This window comes from Callithrix jacchus, chromosome 3, assembly GCF_049354715.1.
Source record: "Callithrix jacchus isolate 240 chromosome 3, calJac240_pri, whole genome shotgun sequence".
Taxonomy (NCBI): domain Eukaryota; kingdom Metazoa; phylum Chordata; class Mammalia; order Primates; family Cebidae; genus Callithrix; species Callithrix jacchus.
The window spans coordinates 192,918,517-192,942,369 of record NC_133504.1 but is presented as its reverse complement, the minus strand read 5'-3'; the positions used below and the strand labels follow the sequence as shown (position 1 = coordinate 192,942,369).

At 39.4% G+C, this 23,853-nt stretch overlaps 1 protein-coding gene across 9 annotated transcripts in view; it reads left to right on the top strand.

Moving 5' to 3' along the window:
- LOC103787319 (uncharacterized) overlaps positions 1-23,853 on the top strand; it is a 48,247-nt gene that overhangs the window by 8,568 nt on the left and 15,826 nt on the right. For 6 of the 9 annotated variants that reach the window (XR_004741142.3, XR_013533268.1, XR_013533267.1 and 3 more), the window contains exons 2-3: positions 929-1,055; positions 1,484-1,579. Coding sequence is in view for 2 of the 9 variants with exons in the window: in XM_017970734.5 (XP_017826223.4) it covers positions 929-1,055; positions 1,484-1,579 (223 nt within the window). In the remaining 7 variants the exon portion in view is untranslated. The remainder of the gene's footprint in view (positions 1-928; positions 1,056-1,483; positions 1,580-23,853) is intronic. The other 3 variants (XR_013533271.1, XR_013533270.1, XM_017970735.5) reach the window with 1 other exon arrangement.

Genomic DNA, 23,853 nt, shown 5'->3' with positions numbered 1-23,853 from the left:
TTGGTAATGGCGGCCCACCTCTGTAATGGCAGACTCTCGGGCTGCATCAGCAATGGCAGGCTGCCTCAGCAATGGCGGACTACCTCTGTAGTGGTGGAGTGCCTTGGTAATGGCGGACGCCCCTCCCCCACAGAGCTGGCCTGCCCCGGGTTCAGCTGTTCTTTGCTGTGAAACTCTCAATCCAGAGCATTTCAGATTGCTGTTTTTTTGTGGGCGTGGGACCAGCCAAGCCTAATCACCTGGCTCCTGGCCCCAGAGCCTTTTTTTTCTTTTGTCTCCCAGGTGTTCCAGTCACCTGTTGAAAAGGCACCAGGATCTGTGTGATTTCCTGTGGGGCGGCCCACAGCACTGGCTGAAGCAGGCGTGCTTAGATTTGTGGCACTTTTTTGCCTGGGAATCTCCTGGCCTGGCTCCCTGTTTCAGTCCCCTTTTCTATCAGTTGAATGGGTGACTGTCTTCCCTGAGGTCCAATCATCAGTTAAAATGGCACCCAGACCCGTGTATTTTGTATGGAGAACCGCCATGCTGGGGCACCGGCTGAAACAGCCACACCAGCCAAAACAGCTCCGCTGGCAACCCGTGGGGCTCCTCCACCTGGGAATCTCCTGGTCTGTAGGCAATAAAAGTCCGTCTGGAAATGCAGAGTCCACTCACCCTGCACACGTTCACTGGGAGCTGCAATCCTGAGCTGCTCCTAATCAGCCATCTTGGTGCTGTTGAGCCCATTTTCTTTATTGCAGCAACAGAAATTGTTGCTTGCCCTCCTTTTACCACGGTTACAGGATAGAATAGTTTAGAGAACATTACTGTGTTGAAAGTAGTTTTATCAGATAATTCCAGTCAATCACATGTCAGAACTAGTTCTCTTAACTCATTTTACCTGTAGTCAAATTAAGACCTCTGTAACTTGATACATATGTATTTTCAGAAACTCTTAACATTCAGGGATGTGACCATAGAATTCTCTCCAGAAGAGTGGAGATGTCTGGACCCTGCCCAGCAGAATTTATATAGAGATGTGATGTTGGAGAACTACAGAAACCTGGTCTCCCTGGGTGAGGATAGCTTTAATATGTAATTCCTAATTCTCTCAGCTTATTCCTTTGTAGAATGTCTCTTGGGAACTTTTTGTTTTGTCTCTACATAAATCTTCTGTTTTCTTGAGATAATTTGTGTCCTTAACTCTAGGTTAGTGGTAATTCTAGAGATTCAGTGACATGCAATATCATTTCCCACATCTTAAAATACAATTCATATTGCATTTTAAGTTATTTTTGATTCAGTAGTACTGGGTAGTGGAACTTAGGACCCACGGATTTAAAATACTTAAATATTCTAAAGATTCTATCAGGAAACAATTTTTGGATTAATTTTCTAGAATCTTCCATAATTTCTCTATTGTGCTTAGCATAGTACTAGGTTGGTAATTGGAGTATCCCTGTCAATAGTCACTTTTTTTTTTTTTTTTTTTTTAATAAAACAGGTGTTGCTCTCTCTAACCCAGACCTGGTCACCTGTCTGGAGCAAAGAAAGGAGCCCTACAATGTGAAGATACATCAGACAGTAGCCAGATCACCAGGTAGGTGACAGTGAATGAAGGAGAGGACACAGGCAAGGGGACCAAAGGTCAAGAAGGAAGCCAGGCCTTAAAATGTAGTTTGGGGTCAGGTGTGGTGGCTCACGCCTGTAATCCCAGCACTTTGGGAGGCCGAGGTGGGCAGATCACGAGGTCAAAAGATCAAAACCATCCTGGCCAACATGGTGAAACCCCATCACCACTGAAAATACAAAAATTAGCTGGGTGGGGTGGCACGCACCTGTAGTTCCAGCTACTTGGGAGGCTGAGGCAGGAGAATCACTTGAACCTGGGAGGCACAGGTTGCACTGAGCCGAGATCTTGCCACTGTACTCCAGCCTGGCAACAGAGGGAGACTCAGTCTCAAAAAAAAAAAAAAAAAAAAAAAAACAGTAGTTTGGGAAGCTCTGCTCCAATGAATATAATTTCTGAAAAAGCTGCAGTTTTTTTTTTCTCATGTTCACAAATAGGGTCATCTTCTGTCCCATGCTGTTAAATCATCTAAGAATTCTTTTTTCTTCAGTGATCTCCCTTTAAGTTTACAGGGAAAGCCAATGTCTACTTTATCACTTATAAGGGGCTGCATGATCTGACTGCTGTTCCATTGCTTTTGGAGACATTGGAATATTTGTATATTGAGGAGTTGTATGGTAATGGATTTTTTTTCACATACTGTTTTTGCATGACGTCTAGAATGTGTAAGGTGAGTAATGGACATATTGGGATTTGGTACAGAAATCCCAGGAATACCAGGGACAGATGTTGTGTCTCTTCTGCTTAGTGATTTTTAATCCTGTAGAGGTTGCAAATGTAATTCTACAAAAATTCTTACTCAGCAAAAATTTTATCAGAACAGTAAGCGTTTTCCTAAATATGAAAAAATCTCATGTTAATTTACTTCAAAATATGATTGTTTTAGTATAAACAGGACTTTGTAATTTAAACTATATGTGCAGATTTTGGAAATTTATAATATACTTTAAAGCATGGGTTTCCAACATGGGCCACACTGGAAGAAGAATGGTCTTCCCTGGGCCACATTGGAAGGATTGTGTTGGGCCACACATAAAATACGCTAACACTAATGATAGCTGATGAGCTTAAAAAAAATGAAAGGTTTGTGAAAAATTTTTGTGATATCCTCCACACAGAAAAGCAAAAAGTCCTTGCATTCAAAGAGTTGGACACCACTGGATGAAAGTATCTACTCACCTTCTAATTTCTTAAATGCACTGTATCATTAACCAGCATAGAGCATTGCTAAGTATATATCAAGCTCTCAATTGTTACCTTATTTCTTAATAATTATTATCCTGTAATTTTGTCCCAGTAGGAAGTCTACTGAAATTCTGTCGTTGAGATGTATCTGTATCTATATAAAAATATGTGTCTCACACCCTCACCTATGTAAGTTATATAAGTGCATAGTAAGTTCTCGCTTAACATTGTCATTAAGTTCTTGGAAGCTAAGGAAAGCAACAGATTAAGAAAACTAATTTTATCAGAGTTTAATTGATACACACACCAGTTATGTTTGAATGGTATATAGCAACATTGTTTCATTTAAAGATGCAGTTTCAAGAACCCATTTTGAACATTGAGTGAGGACTTAACTGTACAGCTATGTTTGTGTGACATGGATTTTTCTGATAAATAAAAATTATATAACTACATATTTAATGTATACAATGTAATGATTTGATATGCATATACATTATGAAACCAAATGTAGTCAAGTTCATAAATCTATTACCTCACATAGCCATTTTGTTTGGTAGTAAGAATACATAAGGCCTACTGTTGTAGCAAATTTAAATGCTGTTTTGGTAACCTAATGCTAATGTACATTAGATTTCTCAGATTTACTCAACTTACAACTAAAAATTTGTACTCTTGAACAACGTCTCATATTCCCAACCTCAGGCACTAACAGCTACCGTTCTGCTGTCTGCTTCTGTGAGTTTACACTTTTAGATTTCCTATCTAATCAAGAAGATTCAGTTTCTTTTTCTTTCTGTGCTTGGCTTATTTCATTTAGTATAATGTCCTCCAGGTCTATCCACATTGTAAACGGCTGGATTTCCTTTTGTCTTATAGTTGAATAGTAACCTGTTTGTGTTTATGTACACACACCATGTATTGGCTATTGTAAACAGTACTACAGTAAACATGGGGAGGAAGATATTTCTTCTAGATGCTAAGTTATTTCCTTTAGTACTATGCCCAGAAATGGTATTACTGGATTATATGATGGTTCTAGTTTAATTTTTTACTATATTTTTATGATGACTTTATCAATTTGCATCTCACCAGCAGTGTACAAGATTTCCCTTGAATGTATTTCTTCTTTGAGAAAAAAAAAAAAATCTAACCTTTTACTTGTTTTTGAATATGGTATCATTATTGTTTTGCTTTGAATTGCAGAAATTTTTTTTTTATTGCATTTTAGGTTTTGGGGTACATGTGCAGAACATGCAGGATAGTTGCATAGGTGCACACGTGGCAGTGTGATTTGCTGCCTTCCTCCCCTTCACCCACATCTGGCATTTCTCCCCATGCCAGATGTGGGTGAAGGGGAGGAAGGCATGCCTCCCCAGCTCCCCCCCACTGTCCCTCCCCTATTCCCCCCAATAGACCCCAGTGTGTAGTGCTCCCCTCCCTGTGTCCATGTGTTTTCATTGTTCATCACACGCCTATGAGTGAGGACATGCGGTATTTCATTTTCTGTTCTTGTGTCAGTTTGCTGAGAATGATGTTCTCCAGATTCATCCATGACCCTACAAATGACACGAACTCATCGTTTCTGATTGCTGCATAATATTCCATGGTGTATATGTGTCACATTTTCCCAGTCAAGTCTATCATCGATGGGCATTTGGGTTCGTTCCAGGTCTTTGCAATTGTAAACAGTGCTGCAATGAACATTCATGTGCATGTGTCCTTATAGTAGAACAATTTATAGTCCCTTGGATATATACCCAGTAATGGGATTGCTGGGTCAGATGGAATTTCTATTTCTAGGTCCTTGAGGAATCGCCACACTGTCTTCCACAATGGTTGAACTAATTTACACTCCCACCAACAGTGTAAAAGTGCATGCTTCACGAAGTTCTCGTGTTGTGTTTATCAGCTCCATCTATTTACTCATATTCCTCTCTAAGTTGTCCATTCTTGTTATCATTTCATCAAATCTTTTTTCAAGGTTCTTAGTTTCTTTGTATTGAGTTAGAACATGTTCTTTTAGCTCACGGAAGTTTCTCATTACCCACCTTCTCATGTCTGATTCTGTCATTTTATCACACTCATTCTCCGTCCAGCTTTGTTCCCTTGCTGGTGAGGAGTTGTGGTCCCTTGTAGGAGGCGAGGTGTTCTGGTTTCGGGCGTTTTCCTCCTTTTTGCTCTGGTTTCTTCCCATCTTTGTGGATTTATCCACCTGTCGTCTGAGTAGTTGCTGATTTTCCAATTGGGTCTCTGAGTGGAGGTCCAGATTGTTGATGATGAAGTATTTCTGTTCTTAGTTTTCCTTCTAACAGTCTGGCCCCTCTGCTGTAGGACTGCTGAGGTCCACTCCTGGCCCTGCTTGCCTGGGGAACACCTGTAGCAGCTGCAGAACCATGAGGGTTGCTACCAGTTTCTTCTTCTGCTATCTTTGTCCCTGAATGATGCCTGCCAAATGTCAGTCTGATCAGTCCTTTGTGAGGTGACTCTTTGGATATACGGGGGTCAGGGAGCTGCTTGAGGAGACAGTCTGTACTCTATCGGAGCTCAAGTGCTGAGCTGTGAGCTTCGTTGTTCATTCAGGGCTGCTAGGCAGGTACGTTTAAGTTTGCTGCAGCAGAACTCATAAAACCCCTTTTTTCCCTCAGGTGCTCTGTCTCGGGGAGTTAGGGCTTTATTTATGAGTATCCGTTGCACTGTCCTGCCCAACAAGGGGGCAGTCTAGTCACTGCCTGCCTGCAGAGGCTATGCTGAGCTGCCGTGGGCTCCTCCCTGCTGCCGTGTGTAATTTCCTGTAGTCCTGTTTATATGGGTGTGGTTAGAACTGCCGTGGCAATGGTTGCCTTCCTCTGTAATGGTGGACTCTCTCTGTTATGGCAGGTTGCCTTGGCAACAGCAGTCAGCAACGGCAGAGTACCTCCGTAAGGGTGGAGTGCCTCCGTAATGGCGGACGCCCCTCCCCCCACCAAGCTGCACCAGCCTGGGTTCAGCTGTGCTTGCCTGAAACTCTCAACCCCAAGCGTTTCCAATTGCTGTTTTGTTTTTGTGGGGGTGGGACTCGCCAAGCCTGATCTTGGCTCCCTGCCTCAGAGCCCTTTTTTTTTTTTTAAGTTAAACGGTTGACTCTCTCCCAGGTGTTCCAGTCACCTGCTGAAAGGTCGCCAGGATCTGTGTGATTTCCCGTGTGATGACCCACTGCGCTGGCTGAAACAACATCGCTACAACATCGCTGCCCGGGAATCTTCTGGCCTGGCTTTCTGTTTAAGTCTCGTTTAATCAGATGAATGTGCTAATCTGCCTTCCGAAAACTCCAATTGCCGGTTTAACAGGGCAACCAAACCAGTGTATTTTGTACGGTGTGCTGCGGTGCCGGCTGAAACAGCCGTGCCAGCCAAAACAGCCGCGCTGGCAGCTCGTGGGGCTCCTACACCTGGGAATCTCCTGGTCTGTGGGCAATAAAGATCCGTCTGGAAATGCGGCATCCACTCACCCTCTGCGCTTTCACTGGGAGCTGCAATCCTGAGTTGGTCCTACAGCTCCACCTTCTCCTCCTCTGTCCACCGAATTGCAGAAATTTCTTACGCATTTTGGATATTAACTTATCAGAGATATGGCTTGCAAATACTTTTCTATTTTGTAGGGTTTTAAATTTTTTTGCCTTTTTATTTTTATTTTCTTTAAGAGGAGGAGGGATGGGGGAAGGGGAGCAAAATTTGGGTGATTTTTTTGTGTTTGTTTTTTTCTTCATAGAAGCTGTTTACTTTGATGCAGTCTTGCTTGTTTATATTTTATTTTGTTGCTGTGCTGTTGATGTTACTTCAAAAACGTTATTAATTGCTGACACCAATATGACCAAGGATTTTCCATATGTTTTCTTCAGGAGTTTTAAGATTTTATGTCTTATATTTAAATCTTTTGTTTTGAAAGTTTGGAATTTGAAAGCATGATGCCTGCTAGGCAAGACGGCTCATGCCTGTAATACCAGCATTTTGGGAGGCCGAGGTGGGTAGATCACTTGAGATCAGGAGTTCAAGACTAGCCTGGCCAATATGGTAAAACCCTGTCTCTACTAAAAATATGCAAAAATTAGCCAGGCGTGGTAGTGGGCATTTGTAATCCCAGCTACTCTGAAATCTGAGACAGGACAGTCTCTTGAACCCAAGAGGCAAAGGTTGCAGTGAACCTGGATTGTGCCACTGCACTCCAGCCTTGGCAACAGAGCCCAACTCCATCTCATAAAAAGAAAGAAAGAAAGTACAATGCTCCCCAGCTTTGTTCTTTCTCAAGATTGCCCAGGTTATTTAAAGTCGTTTAAGGTTACTTAAATTTTACAATTGTGTTTTCTATTGTGGAAAATGCCAATAAAATTTTGATAGGGATCATATTTAATTTGTAGATCACTTTGGATAATATCCTTTGACAATATTAGTTATCCTAATGGAACATGTTTCCATTTATTTGTGTCTATTTCAATTTCTGTCATTAATATCTTATGTATTTAGTGTATAATACTATATATTTTTTATGTCATCTGTTAAATTTATTTTATTATTTATTAACTTTCTTATTTTTATACTATTGCAAATGGAAACAGTTTCTTTTTTTGGAAAGTTTGTTTTTACTCTGTAGAAATGCAAGAAATATTTGTATGTGGTGCCAGGTGCAGTGGCTCATTTCTGTGATCCCAGCACTTTAAGAGGCCAAGACAGTTATATCACTTGAGTACAAGAGTTTGAGATAAGCCTGGGCAATAGAGTGAGACCCTGTCTCAAAAAAATCCCAACAACCATCTATATTTTGATTATGTATCCTGATACTTTAATGAATACATTTATTGGTTCAATCAATTTTTCTGGTTTTACTCTAAGGTTTTATATATATGCACGATTATATTATTCACAAACAGTAACATTTTTTTTTCATTTCCAAGGTGGAGAGCTTTATTCTCCTTTTCATTGTCTAATTACTCTGATACAACTTTCCAGTAATATGTTAAGATAGAAGCTGTGGCCCTGGGGCGGGCCTGCAGATCTTGGCCTCGGCTATGGTCTTTGAAGCAGCCCTGTGTTTGTGCATTTGACAACTCATCGTTTCTGTAAACTATTTTTGGCAAGTAAAGATCTCCTTTTGTTGAGTCCCCAGGCTGATGATATTACCTCTGGGGTTACAGCGAAGGGTTGTAGTTGGGTCACAAGGGTGCTGTTGGGTCTGCTGTGGGGTCTGCCTTTTGATGGTTCTATTACCAGAGATTTGGACAGTCATGGATTCTTTTTGGGCCCTGGAAAGATTAAATTTCCTTGAGGATATTAATCTATATGGCAGGCAGTAGACTAGGGTTTTGAAGTTTGTCTCCATATGATGGGCCAGATACCAGGTATATGGATGGGTTTGGCTTCTGTTGACTACTGGGGAACAGTTTTCACAGGTCTCTCTGGGTCCCTGAGTGTGTACAACTGGCCATTGACTGTGGCTGTGAGGGCTAGAACTGAGTCACAGGGCTGCTTCAGGGACCACAGCTGAGGCCAAGATCTGCAGGCCTGCCTCCAGGGCCATGGCTGAATGTATCTCCCTGCAGGTTTCTTGATGGGAAGGACCACTTGTATACTATAGCTGAGACAGGAATTTGTAAAAGGTTGCAGAATTGCTTCAGAATTCTTAGTAAGACCAAGCCTGGTGCACCATTTCCTTGTCTGTAGCCATGTCTGTGGGCTCTTGAGTTGGCCAGCTGAGTGAGGGCCTTCTTATTTCAAATAACCCTTGTTGATCTCTGGCTCCACTGAGGTTTCACAATGCTAACCATAGGCAAGCACCTTTCTACTTCTGTTTTCTATATGCTTACTACTTAAAATATTGTATAAAAGTGGAATCATGCACTGTCATTTTGTTAGTGTCTTATTTCACTTAAGATAATGATGTTAAGATTTATCCTTATTGTAGCATCTGACAAGATATTTTCATGTGAAGCTAAAGAATATTTCATTGCATGTATAAGCCACATCAATGAATGAATGATTTTAAAAGAAGGATGTTTGAATTTTTTTAGTTTTTCAATTTTGTAAATGATATGGTTTGGATCTATGTCCCCATTCAAATCTCATGTCAAATTGCAATCCCTAATGTTAGAGGTGAGGCCTGGTGGGAAGGGGTTGGATCATAGGGTTGGCTTCTCGTGAATAGTTTAGCAGCAGCCCCTTTGGTACTATCTTTGCCATAGTGAGTGACTTCTCCTGAGATCTTATTTTTTAAAAGCATGTGGCACCTTCCCTGTCACTCTGTCTTGCTCCTGCTCCCGCTATGTGAGATGACTCACTCTCCCTTTGCTTTGTGCCATGATTGGAAGCTTTTTGAGGCATCCTCAGAAGCAGAAGCTGCTGTGCTTCCTGTATAGCCTGCAAAACCATGAGCCAATTAAAGCTCTTTTTAAAATAAATAATCCAGTCTCAGGTACTTATTTATAGCAATGTGAGAATAATACAGTGAATATTGCTGCAGTAAACATGGGTGTATGAGTATTTCTTTCAGGTATACATACTTTGCATACTTTGAATAGATGCTCAGAAGTGGAATTATTGGGTCATATATATTAATTTTTTATTTTTGGAGGAACTTGCATACATTTTTCATGTGGCTGCATCACTTTTTTTTCCACCAACAGTGCATAAGGGTTTCAATTCATTTACATTCCTTTTTTTTTCCTTTTTGTGGAGAATGGGGTCTCGCTATATTGCCCAGGCAGGTTTCGAATGCCTGGGCTCAAGCTGTCCTCTGCCTCTGTCTCCCGAAGAGCTGGGATTACAGGCATGAGCCACTGCACCTGGCCATTTCCTTTACTTTCTTGACAATATTTGTTATTTTTTGTTTGTTTAATATTGGCCATCTTAATTAATGCACAATAATACCTCATTGTGGTTTTGCTTTACATTTTTCTAAAGATTAGAAATTTTCTCAATAATTGGTGGCTATGTCAAGATCCACCATCAAATAAATATTGGCAAACCTACATCCAGGGGCATAGATGGATGTTTCTGTCTGTGGCTTCCTGTGTATTTCATCTTTGGAGAAACGTTTATACTTCAATATACTTGGTGAAGTATAAATTGTAAGTGCCTTAAAATTTTCTTTCCTCCTATAAATATAAGCACTGAGTTTGGATAATTTTGCTGGATTCTTCAACCACTGAGTTCTTTTTATATAAAAACAAAGTGAATAACCTTGACTGAGAATCAGAGACCTAAGCCCATTGACTGCAGGGTAAGGTCAGTCTTAACCCTGCCAAAGCAGGTCATTAATAGCCCAATAATGTTTTGCAGGTGAACCTTTGCTTCAGGTGTTTCTGCCTGCTCAAATTAGATAGGGAAGGAGACTTTGTACTGAGAAGCTATAGACCCTTGGAAAGCTGGATATCCACAGGCAGATGCAGTGAGGGTTGGGATGAGAAGAAATTGTGATATCCTCTGAGAGGCTGTAATTGTTACTGTCATAGGGCTGTTTCTAGATTCTGTCAAATTAAAAGTGAGTTTATTCTAAGGAATATTGCAGTGGGGAAAGCATCAAGCATAAGACCTGCAAGCATCTCCAAAATGAAAGGGCTATTTTTTGTATAGAGGAGCAAACAAGATTAGAAAGAAGGTGGGAAGGAAAGGGCAGAATGGAGAGTGGTAAAATTAGATTCAAGATTAGAGAATGTTTCATCCTGAAATCAGCCTGCTCTTGGGAGAGTCATAAAAAGGGGTTGTATGCTGGCTCAGACTGAGGGTGGAGCAGAGTCCAGGGCCTGGGGGAAGGAGAGAAACGTAAGCAAAGTTTGGTTAACGCGTATTCTGTTCTGAACACTAAAGACAACATTATTTGTTTATGAGGGAAAATGAGAATGTAGAGCCTGCGAATCTGTGATATTTAAAGAGGGATCATCATCAAAGTCATAATGAAAAGGGTATTTCTTTGCAATAAGCTTTTCTTCCAGAACACAAAGGATTGGAGAGACCTTAGTCATAGCTATTTACCAAGATTCACTACCCACCTCATCTTTTCTCCCACTTTCCTTTGTCCTACACACTTTTCCCCTTTGACTTTTACTGAGTTGTATTCACTATAATAACCTGGTAAATATACATAAAGTGTTTCTACTAAGTTCTGTGAGTATTTTTTTTTTTCCTGCCTCAGGTTTATTTGTACAAATAGCACAGGAGGACCCCAGCCCCATGCAGATGGCAGCCCCAGGGGAGTCACACCAGTCCTTCTGTCCTCACATTGGCAGACAAAGATATCTATTCTGAAGCCTTTGTAGGGGCCTGGGCACCTTTGAGAGCCTGAGCTGGAACTGAAACTGGAGCTGAAGCCTGGGCCTTGGTTTGATCCTTGGCCTTGGCCTTGACCTTGACCTTTGGCCAGCAGAGCCTGAGCCCCTTGGCAATGCGTGCCCGAGCACGCTTCCCAAGCTTGGGGTGGGCAATGTAGGCAAGTCGATCGAGCTTGCGGCTGACACCCTTTGGGATCTTGGGCTTAACCTCCTTGGGCTTTACGAGGGCCTTGATGGCCTCGGCATGTGCACTCCTAGCCTTGGCATTGTTGGCCTGCATCTTCTTTAGGCCCTTCTTGTTGTGCTTCTTGGCAAAGCGCATGTTCCTCAGGAACTTGGGGTCCACCCCCTTAAGAGACTCGTATCTTTGTGATCGGGGTTTCTTGATACCAGTTCTGTGCCATTTTCGGGACTGGTTGTGTGTGGTGTGGTTCTTGGACTTGGCCATGTCTGCACCCAAGCCGCCTCTGCGAGTATTTTTTATCAAATTATTAAACTTCAGGGAAGGAGTTATGGAAGCCCATTATTTATAGTCAGTTGCTCAGATGTATAGTTGGACCCCTGGGGCTTGTGACTGGCATGTGCAGTGGAAGCAGTGTTGTGGGGCTGAGCCCTGAGCCGATGGGGTCTATGCTGACCCTGGGTGTTGTCACAATTGAGTTGTTGGACACCCAGTTGTGTTGGAGGATTAGTTGGTGCTGAGCAAACTCCGTATATTTGGTGTTGGAATAAAGAGATCAGGCTGGGTGTGGTGCCTCATGCCTGTAATCCTAGCACTTTGGAAGGCCAAGGAGGGCAGGTGGCTTGAGCTCAGGAATTCAGAACCAGCCTCGGCAACATGGTGAAATGCCACCTTTACCAAAAATACAAAAAATTAGCTGGGCATGGTGGCACACACTGTATTCCCAGCTACTTTGGGGACTGAGTCTGGAGGATTGCTTGAACCCTAGGAGGTCAAGGCTGCTGTGACCTGAGATCATGCCACTGTACTCCAGCCTGAGTGAGACCCTGTCTCAAAAAAAAAAAAAAAAAAAAGTCACAGCAGACGGTTGGAGGGAGATGGTGGGTCTGCTGAAGAATGGAGAGTTTATTTTTCCTTTTTATTCTTGGAGACAGTGTCTCCTCTGTCATCTAGGCTGGAGTGCAGTGGTGTGATTTCAGCTCACTGAAACCTCTGCCTCCTGAGTTCAAGCGATTAATTCCTGTCTCAACCTCCTGAGTAGCTGGGACTACAGGAATGCGTCAAAACCCCACTAATTTTTTGTATTCTTAGTAGAGACAGGGTTTTTACCATGTTGGCCACACTGGTCTCAACTCTTGACTTTAGGTGATTCACCCAACTCGGCCTCCCAAAGTTCTGGGATTGCAGGTGTGAGCCATGGTGCCCAGCTGAGAGTTAATTTTTTTTTGCACACAAGTTGTCACACTGTTAGGTGTCCTGTGATTCTAGATCTCCTCCATAGGGGACTGAGGACTTAAAGGGAAGGAGTTCTGAGGACAGACTCTTCCTTCCACCCTTCTGCTACAATGTGATTTCTGCACATTCACACACATGCATGCTAGGCGATGCTGTGGCCACACTTGTCTCATGACAAAGCTTCACTCAGGAATTGTGCCGAGAACACCTCTGCTTCTGGAGTTTTCCACGAATAGGCTACGTAAGTGTCCAGAAGACTCATGGGCTCTTTCTACCTGCCAGATCTTGAGCTTGCACCAGTAACCTGTTTTCTCCAGTAGAATCGGCTTCTGGATCACCTGTCTCCCTGCATGCACACATTTACAAGTCAGAGGTGTCCTGCCTGGGCCAATATCTAGAATGCTAACCAGTTGTTTTACCAACTGTGCACTGACCTGCACCCATGGGTTCTTGATAGCACCTTTTTAAATCTGCATTTCCCCCCCACACAGACCCTCTTTCTTGTGAACACAGTATGCCCAACATCATCCTGCAGGTGCCTAAATCCAGGCCCTGCTGGAATCAGATGTCCATGATTTCAAGGCAAAGTTTTTGGGTGAGGTTATTGTAAATATACATGCAAAATAGAATTAAGAGACTTAGTCCTCAGATTGGAAAATGAAGGGTGTTTATTCTCCTCCCTTTTCTTAAAATCTTTGATTTAGAAAATTTTTATATATAAATTCTTTCTCTACCTTTTATGTTTTTTGTTATCTTTTAAGTTGGTAATTAGTTTCTTGTCTAATTTTTATTTTTTTATGCTAATGTTGGGATTATTTAGTTATTTTTTTCAAGTTTTTTGAGGATTAAAGTTAGTTTATTTGAGATCTTTTTAAAATATAAAATATATTAATCATGGAAATAAGGATGGAAAATAAACATGTTTCTGAAAATATATATATTACTATAATATCCTGCCTTAAGGGGCTGGGTGATTTGGGAGGCTAAGGTGGGTGGATAACAAGGTCCGGTGATCAAGGTCATCCTGGCCATCATGGTGAAACCCCATCTCTACTAAAAATACGAAAAATTGCTGGGCGCGGTGGCTCAAGCCTGTAATCCCAGCACTTTGGGAGGCTGAGGCAGGTGGATCACAAGGTCAATAGATCGAGACCATCCTGGTCAACATGGTGAAACCCCGTCTCTACTAAAAATACAAAAAAATTAGCTGGGCACAGTGGCGTGTGCCTGTAATCCCAGCTACTCAGGAGGCTGAGGCAGGAGAATTGCCTGAACCCAGGTGGCAGAGGTTGTGGTGAGCAGAGATTGCGCCATTGCACTCCAGCCTGGGTAACAAGAGCGAAACTCCGTCTCAAAAAAAAAAAATACAAAAAATTAGCCAGGCGTGGTGGCATACACCTGAGTCCCAGCTCCTAGGAGAATCACTTGAACCTGGGCAGCAGAGGCTGCAGTGAGCCGAGATGACACCACTGTACTCCAGCCTGGGCAGCACAGCAAGACTCTGTCTTAAAAAAACAATTCTGTCTTAGAACTGCTTTTGTTACATTCCAGTTTTTATCTGTTATGGTTCTGTTTTTATTTTTCTCAGGGTACTTTTTGATTTCCTTTTTTTTCCCTTCTTTGAGCCATTGGTTGTTCAGAAATATGTTATTTAATATCCACTTATTTGTAAGTTTAAAATTTTTCTTCTGGTATTGATCTCTAGTTTTATAACATTGTAATTTAAAAACTTGATATGATTTTGGTCTGTTTAAAAATGAAAAGACTTCTTTATTTTTGTTGTCAGCCAGATTTATCAGGAGTCTTGGAGAATGTTTTCTGTGTTTTTGAGAAGAATATAAATTATTCTGTTGGATGAAATGTTCTATGTATATCTGTTAGGTGCGGTTGTTTTATAGTGCTATGCAAGTGCCTTGTTTTCTTACTGTCTGTCTGAATGAGGTATTCTATTAAGTAGGGCAATAAAGTTTTCTGTTACTATCATACTTGTTTCTTTCTCCAGTTTTTTAAATATATGTTACATATTTATGTGCTCCAACATTCTGTACATATATATTTTTAATTGTTACATTATTTTGACAAATTAGCCTCTTATCTCTAAATATTGAATTTATTTTTTATGACAGATTTTTTTCTCTTCTTTTTTTTTTTTTTTTTTTTTTGGCAGAGTCTTGCTCTGTCATCTAGGCTGGAGTGCAGTGGCATGATCTTGGCTCACCACAACCTCTGCCTCCTGGGTTCAAGCAGTTCTCCTGTCTCAGCCTCCCAGGTAGCTGGGATTACAGGCACCCACCACCATATCTGGCTAATTTTTGTGGTTTTAGTAGAGACAAGATTTCACCATGTTGGCCAGGCTGGTCTAGAACTCCTGATCTCAGGTTATTCTCCTGCCTCAGCCTCCCAAAGTGTTGGGATTACAGGCTTCAGCCACTCTGCCCAGCTATGACTGATATTTTTCTAGAAGTCTATTTAGTCTGATACAAATATAGGCACTCCTACACTCCATTGGCATGGAATATTCTTTTTCATCCTTTAATCATTAACTTATGTATTTCCTTAAATCTACGGTAAGTCTCTTGTGCACAGCATATTGTTGATTTTTTAAATCTATTCAGCCATTCTGTGAATGTTTTAGTTTATTTTTTGCTTCAATAACAATATTCCAGAGTTGATAATTTATGAAGAATAGAAGTTTTCTTAGTTCACAGTCCTGGATACTGAGAAGTTTAAGGGTATGCTATTTCTATCTGAAGAGAATCATATTTCCACATCACAACATGACCAAAGCCTTGAGAATGACAGAAGGTGTACACCAGAGCTCATTTTTATGGTAGACCCACTCTCAGGATGAATGATAATACTAGGCCAGGCATGGTGGCTCATGCCTTTTATCCCAGCACTTTGGGAGGCTGAGGAAGGTGGATCACAAGGTCAGGAGTTCAAGACCAGCCTGGCTAAGATGGTGAAACCCCATCTCTACTAAAAATACACAAATTAACTGGTCACAGTGGCCTGGATCTGTTCACAGCTACTCTGGAGACTGAAGCAGGAGAATCATTTGGATTGCACCACTGCACTCTAGCCTGTCTGACAGAGCAAGACTCCATCTCAAAAGAAACAGGATAATAATACTAACCCTTTCCTGAAAGTAGAGCCCTCGTGACCTAATAACTTCTTAAAGGCCTCACTTCTTAATTTTATCACAATGACAGTTGAATTTTAACACAAATTTTGAGGGGACACTGAAATCACAGCAATGTGTTTTTATTGGATAACTAAATGTTTTTATATTTAAAGGAATTACTGATTGATAAGAACTTATTACTGCCATTTTGTTCATTTTCTGACCATTTAGTAGTTTCTGTTTTTTAATTCCTTCTTACTGTCTTTTGTGTTTTCTTGAATTTTGGTTTCGTTGTTCTTGCTTACTTTTTCTTTTTTGTATGTGTATCTACTAGTTTTTGGTTTTGTTTTTGTAATTTCCAAGAGACTTACATGAAACATTGCATAATTTTTAAATTCTAGCTTCAATTTAACCTTTTGTTTTGTACAGCTAGGGACTTGCTCTGTTACTCAGGCTATAGTGCAGGGGTGCATTCACAGTTCAGTGCAGCCTTGGCCTGCGTGGGCTCACGCAGTCCTCCCATCTCAGCTTCTTGAGTGGCTGGAACTACAAGCACATGCCACCATGTTCAGCTAATTTTGTCAGTACTTTTTGGAAAGACACGGTTTTGCCATGTTCCTCACGCTGGTCTTGCACTCTTGGCCTCATGCACTTGACTTGGCCTCCCAGTGTGCTAGGATTACAGGCATTAGCCATCGGGTCCAGTCATTTCTTTTTTTAAAACACTAAATAGCTTTCTGAGATCTTTATTTTATTTATGTATTTATCTAGTGGCAGGGTCATGCTATATTGACCAGACTGGTTTTGAAGCGGCCTCAAGCAAAAGTTAATTTCTATGTATAGAAAAATTAAACACTTTTACTTCCTTCAGCACATTATTTATGTCACCGTTTATATCTTTTTATATTATATTCCTGTTGTATCTTTTTATATTATATTCCTGTTAACAAATTATTGAAGCTGTGTATACTTTTAATACTTTTTTCTTGTGGCTTTTATACCAGAGTTAAAGGTGATTTATGCACCATAATTGCAGTTTTATAGCCTTTTAAATTTAACTATGTGTATATGTTTTCCAGTAATATTTATACTTTATGTTTTCTTGCTGTAAGTTAGGATTTCATTATTTCAATGTGAAAATTTTCTCATTGGCTGTTTTTGTAAGACAGGTCTAGTGATTATAAATTTCCTCACCTTTTTAAATCTTAAAATATCTTGATACTTTATTTGTCAAGGACAACTTTGTCAGGTATAGTCTTCTTAGTTTTTCTTTTTTTCTTCTTTTTTTTTGGAGGTGGAATTTCACTCTTTTTGCCCAGGCTGGAGTGCAATGTGTAGTCTTGGTTCACTGCAACCTCTGCCTGCCAGGTTCAAGCAGTTCTCTTGCCTCAGCGTCCCAAGTAGCTGGGATTACAGACATGTACCACCGTGCCTGGCTAATTTTTTTTGGACTTTTTCTTTTAGTAGAGACAGGCTTTCACCATGTTGACCAGCTTGGTTGCGAACTCCTGACCTTAGGTAATCCACCTGCCTCAGCCTCTCAAAGTGCTAGGATTACGGGTGTGAGCCACTGTGCTCAGCTTTCTTAGTTTTCAAAGGTTTTTTCTTTTTCTCTCTTCATTTGCACTTTAAGTATGTGGTCTGATTCCTCTCTTGCTTGCATAGTTTCTGCTGAGCAATCTGCTGATAACCTTACAGGAGTTCCCTTGTATGAGAATCTCTTTTCTCTTGCTTCTTTTAAGAATCTCTCTGTCTTTGAATTTTGGCAGTTTAATTATAAGGTGTCCTGAGCAATTTTTACCAAGTTTTTGCTATAGAGATTTTGAGCTTCATAAAACTGAACATCTATTTCCTTTCCAAGATTGGGAAAATTTAAGACATTATAACTTTAAACAATTTAGATTTTTTTTCCCTGTGTCTCCTGAACCTCCTAAGATATGTACATTTTTACAGATAATTATGAAGTATGGGGCTCAAATGCTTTAGTCACTCTTTCATTCTTTTTAAAAGTTTTAATGAGCAACTCTCAAATTACTTAAAGTTTGCTTTTTTTTCTGTATAACTGAGTCTCCTGTTAAAACTTTCTATTAAATTTTTAGTTCTGTCATGTACTTCAGCTCCAGCATATGCATTTAGTACTTTTTTAATGGTTTCTCTCTTTAACTGATTTTGTTCATGCATTTTTGCAAAAAAACAAAATAGTAATTTGTGTACTTTTGCATTTTATTGACATATTTTAAGAGAATTATTTTGAATTCTTAGCCATTTTTTAGATCCGTGCTTTATTGCTAGTGGTTCCTGGAGCATTTTAACTTTCCTTTGGTGGTGTTATGTTTGCCTGATTCTTCATCTGTGAAGCCTTGTTCTGCTGTTCTTGTATCTGAAGGAGTAAATACCTCTTTCAGTCATCATAGGCTAGTATGGGGAAGTAAATCTCCTATTGGATTTCTGGGCTGATGAGATTTCCACTAATATTTCAGACAAGTGCATTGGATCCAGATCACATAACTGCTACTGGATCTGCAGCGAAGTTCATGCTTGGCAGACCTGTTACAAAGGCATCACATAGTTGTGGATTCTATTTTTCTGAGGAGACTGAACTTTCTCCAAGATCTTGATCAATAAGATTGGCACCGAGAAAAAATAAAAAACCCAGTTAATATCTGCAGTTGGAGATGCTGATACAATTAATATGAGTACGTGTGGCTCCTGCTGTTTGGCTCTTGCTGGATGTTAGGAAATGTTCTAACCTAGTCATTGGACAGGTTCCTAGATGAGCAGTACTGACCCTTGATCACAGCTGAGAGGGTGTAGAACTGATTCATATAGGGCTGTTTTAGGACACACAGCTGAGACCAAAGTCTTCAGGTCTGTTTCTGGGTTTATGGCATTTTTCCCTCCACATTCCTCAGTGGGCAGGACTGCTTCCAGACTCTACCTGACAGGGACTGGAACTGGGTTATAGGACTGCCTCAAGATTTACAGCAAGAATAAAGTCAGCCAGCATGCCTACAGGGGCACATATAGATGTGGTTTTTGGCAGATCCCAGGTTAGGAAAAACTGCTCCTGGATTTTGGTTGATGGACTTGGAGCCAAGTTATAGTGCCTTGTCAAGATCTGCTGCCAAATATTGGCAAACCTACATTCAGGGGCATAGATGGATATTTCTGTTTGTGGGTTCTTATAGGTGTAGGATTTCTTCCACATCATGACTGATATGTGCGAGAGGTGGATTTTGGGCTAGTTCAGAGATCACAGACAGAACCAACATCTAAAGGCCTTTCACCTGAGACGTAGGACATTATGAATTCTCCAAGGTGTCTTGGCAGATGATGCTAGTGGCAGAAACAAAACCGAATGGTCTATAGCTACAATGAAAAGTAATCATACTTTATTCTGTAGCTGAGACCATGATGGGCAAGCACGCCACTCAAGAAAGGGCATGCCTTTTCAATACAACCCTCCTCAGTCTTGGGTTCACAATCTTACACGTGGATTCCAAAGTACTTCTATCAGGGCTTAACTGGTGCGTTTTTGTCACTGTAAAAGATGTGGGTAGAGGACCTCCTATTCAGCTATCTTGCTATGTCACACCCCTTGTATGTTTCACTTTCCCATATGTTCTATGTCAGATGTATCTGATTACTTATGCAGAATTTCTGAAATAAAATACTCAGATTTACACATTGTGTAATAAGTAAACATACTGAAATGCTTGATTCTCATTTTATTATTGAGATGGATTTGCTTTTACTGCCGTATATTACATATCAGAGATTCAAAATGCAGGCTCTTCATAAGTCACAGTTGAAAACCGTAGTTATTTAAAGGATTGTTTTTATGATACATCTATTATTCAATATCTTATAGGTCAGAATTTTTTATTCTTGTTTTCAGCTGTATTTTACTGGGGACTCTTTTCATGTAGGCTCTCCTCGATCATTTACTTTCGTGTGTTTTTAATCCTCATATTGTAATTTTCAACTCTGTACATTTTATGAGCATGTATGTATTCAAATAAAAATTATTGGAACAAATTTAAATGAATATATATATATGACATTTCCTTTGCCTATAAAAGTTATTTATGTGGTATTTGCCTATACAAATACTATCCCTATTTTGTTTATAACTTATTTTCTTTGGTAGTCATCCGTGTTTTCTTGTGTAAGTGAGTAGTCAAAGAAACTGTATAACATTACCGTCTGTTTATTGTTTGATTATATGTTATTCTGTGAGAGAAACACTTTTTATTTGAAGGTGATTTTTGAAAAATATAACCTTTTTAGGTAAATGTAAATATTTAATTGCGATGAAAAACATAAAATTGCCATCTTACACATTTTCAATTATACAGTCTAGTGGAGTTAAGTACATTTACATTATTTTGCAATAGATCTTTAGATTAACTTTATCTTACAAAAGTAAAATGTAATAATAAACAATAAACTCCTCTTTTGCCCTTTTCAGCTCTTGGAGAACACCATTTTACTTACTGTTTCTATACTTTTGACTGATTTTTATATTCTTATCACTGTACTTATATAATATCCGTTTCTTTTTTACTATCTTATTTTTTAACAATCTCAGGCTTTGTTTTGTAAGATGTGTCAGAATATCTTTGTTTTAAAATGAAATAATATTTCATTGTATGTGTTTGTCACATCTCAAAAATCTGATACTGTTCTCTAAAGGGACGTTTGTGTTGTTTCCAGGAATTGCCTTTTGTAAATAATAATGAATGAACATGCATGTATAAATATCTATTTTAATAAAGTTTTGTTTTTAATATTCTTGGGGTATTTTGGATACAGTGATGTAGTACCATTTGTGTTTCCACATTCTTATTTCCTGAGCCTTTGACGTTGTATCGGAGAAGTGATTGCTGACACCAGTCATATGAAACCTTCATCATAAATGTTTATATTAGATTTGACATATGTGTAAGATCATGTGGTATTTGTCTCAGTGTATCCATTTTATTTCACTTCATGTATAATATCCTCCAGGTTCATCCATGTTGTGGCAGGTATAAAAATTGTATTCCCTTTTGTAGCTAAATAGTATTTTGTTGTATATATTTACTATATATTCTTTAGTACGTGTTTTTGTTTCTGTACATTCTCACTAAATTTTATTTATCTTTCTAATTACAGTCATTTTAATTGTAGTGAAGTGGTATCTTGTGGTTTTGATTTGCATTTCTCTGATAATTAGTGATGTTGAGCATCTTTGCATGTACTTTTTGGCCATTTGTATTTGTTTTTTTTGTTTTTTTTTTTTTTTTTTGAGACGGAGTTTCGCTCTTGTTACCCAGGCTGGAGTGCAATGGCGCGATCTCGGCTCACCGCAACCTCCGCCTCCTGAGTAGCTGGGACTACAGGCACGCGCCATCATGCCCAGCTAATTTTTGTATTTTTAGTAGAGACGGGGTTTCAGCATGTTGACCAGGATGGTCTCGATCTCTTGACCTCGTGATCCACCCGCCTCGGCCTCCCAAAGTGCTGGGATTACAGGCATGAGCCACCACGCCCTGCCCTGTATTTCTTTTAAAAAATACCTCTTAAGGTCTCTGCTCTATTTTTAAATTGTGTATTTTTTTATTGTTAAGTTTGTTATATATTGTACAAGTTTATCTTTTGTTATGTATAGATTTTGTGAATATCTTCTTTCATTCTGTAGATTATCTCTTCACTCTGTTGTCTTTACTGTGCAAAACAGTTTTGGTTTGTTGTAATCCTATTTGCATCGTTATGCCTCTTGCCTGTGCTTTTGAGGTCTTACTTAAAAATTTTTTTCCCTGTAATATGTGTAAAGCATTCCTCTATATTTACCCAAATAGCTTTATAGGCTTTGGTTTCACATTTAAATCTTTATGTGCGATTGAGTTTTTATAGAATAAGAGCTAGGGACCTAGAATCATTTTTTTTTATTATCATATAGATAATCAATTTTTCTAGCCCCATATATTGAAAAAACTTTCTTTTTTCAAATGTATATTTTTGACATCTTTGTTGAAAATCACTTGCCTCTAGGTTCATGAATTTACAAGGCTCACTGGATAGTTTGATCTGTTTTTATGACAGTATCCTGTTGTTTTGCTTATTTTATATAGCTTCGTAATATATTTTGGAGTCAGGTAGTGTGATGCTTCCAGCTTAGTTCTTTTTGCTCAGGATTACTTTTGCTATTCGGGGGTCTTTGGTTGTTTGTTATAAATTTTAAGCTTGTTCTATTTCTGCGAAAAAAGTCATTGGTATTTTGATAGAGATGGCATTGAATCTATAGATCGCCTTGGGTAGTATGACCACTTTTATAATATTTTTTTCAATTCATGAGGAAAGATATCTTTCAATTTTTATGTCTTTTTCAGTTTTTTCTCAAATTTTATTTCTTTTTTTATTGAGACAGAGTCTTGCTCTGTTGCTCTGGCTGCCCAGCCTGGAGTGCAGTGGTGCAATCTCGACCCACTGCAGTCTCCAACACCCAGGTTCAAGCAATTCTCATGCCTCGGCCTCCTGAGTAGCTGGGATTACAGATGCATGCCCCCTCACCTGGCTAATTTTTGTATTTTTAGTAGAGATGGAGTTTCACCGTTTTGGTCTGGCTGGTCTTGATCGCCTGACCTTGTGATCTGACCACCTCAGCCTCCCAAAGTGCTAGGATTGCAGGTGTGAGCCACTGCGCCTGGCCTTATCAGTGTTTTGTAATTAACAGTGTAGAGAATGTTCACCTTTTGAACTCAGTTTGCTGCTAGACATCTTTTATTTATTTTGACATGGAGTCCTGCTTTGTCACCCAGGCTGGAATGCAGTGGTGTGATCTTGGCTTGCGACAACTTCTGCCTCCTGGGTTAAGCAGTTCTCCTGCCTTAGCCTCCTGAGTAGCTGGGATTACAGGCATGTGCCACTGCACCTGGCTAATTGTTGTATTTTTAGTAGAGACAGAGTTTTGCCATGTTGGCCAGGCTGCTCTTGAACACCTGACCTCAGGTGTTCCTCCTGCCTCGGCCTCCCAAAGTGCTGGGATTACAGGCTTGAGCCACTGGGCCTGGCCAACATCTTTATTTCTTATTGTGAATGTAGAAGCAACATTTGGTAAAATTGAACATGCCTTTGTGATTTAAGAAATTCAACAAATTAGGTATAGATGGTTTGTACCTCAATATAATAAAGGCCATATATCACAGATTAATGACCGGTATACTGGATAGGAGAGGGAAGAAAACTTTATCTGAGATCTGGAACAAGACAAAGATGTTTAATTTTATATTTTAATGTATGACAGCATTCAGCTACGTACACTGTAAGACTGGAACACAAGTCAAATATGGATCAGTGATATGTCTATTTCCAATATGAGTCTGTTTGTTCTGTATGTATATTGTTTTTGTATTGTTTATGAGTTGTATGCTTGTTCTGCTTGAGTGTATACAGTGGTGGTCTTGAGTAGTCATTGCTGTCCTCCTAATTTTACCCTCTCTTTGTAAATCTATATTTCTGTGTATGGGAGAAAGACTTTTGTGATTTGAAGATAATTTCAAAAACTGTCATATATATCTATATCTCAGATTTTAGATGTTATTTTAATTGTTATCAAAAACACATAAACTTTACTATCTTAAATATTTTTAAATATTCATCTTAGTTGTATTATATTGATATTCTTATGCACTACATCTCTGGAATACATTTATTTTGCAGAGCTAACACTCTACGCACATTAAACAACTACCTACTTTTTCTGTTTTCTGGCCCTTTACAGAAACAATTCTGTTTTCTATTTTAGAGTGAAACAGCTTTAGATATCCCATATAAGTTGACTCATACAGTATGTCTCTTTGTGATTGACTTATTTCATGTTGCACAGTATCATTAAGATTGATCTTTATTATACATGTTAGAATATTTTTTGCTTTTTACAAACAGTAATATTTCATTATTTCAATATTTCAAATTATATGTATCCATTTATTTGGTGAGAGAAATTTGCACTGCTTTCATTTACTTGCTTTCAGTAACAATGCTCCAGTTATGAGTGTCCAAATTACTCTTCATGTGACCATATGTGTGAGAGTTTAAATTTTTGCCAGGTTTGATCAATTTGGGTGTTCACCTTCACACACTTACCAAATTGTTTTAATTCTTTAGCTTTGTATGTGTTTTGATATCAGGAGCGGTGGTATTTTTGACATCATATCTCTTTCTGAAGATTTTTG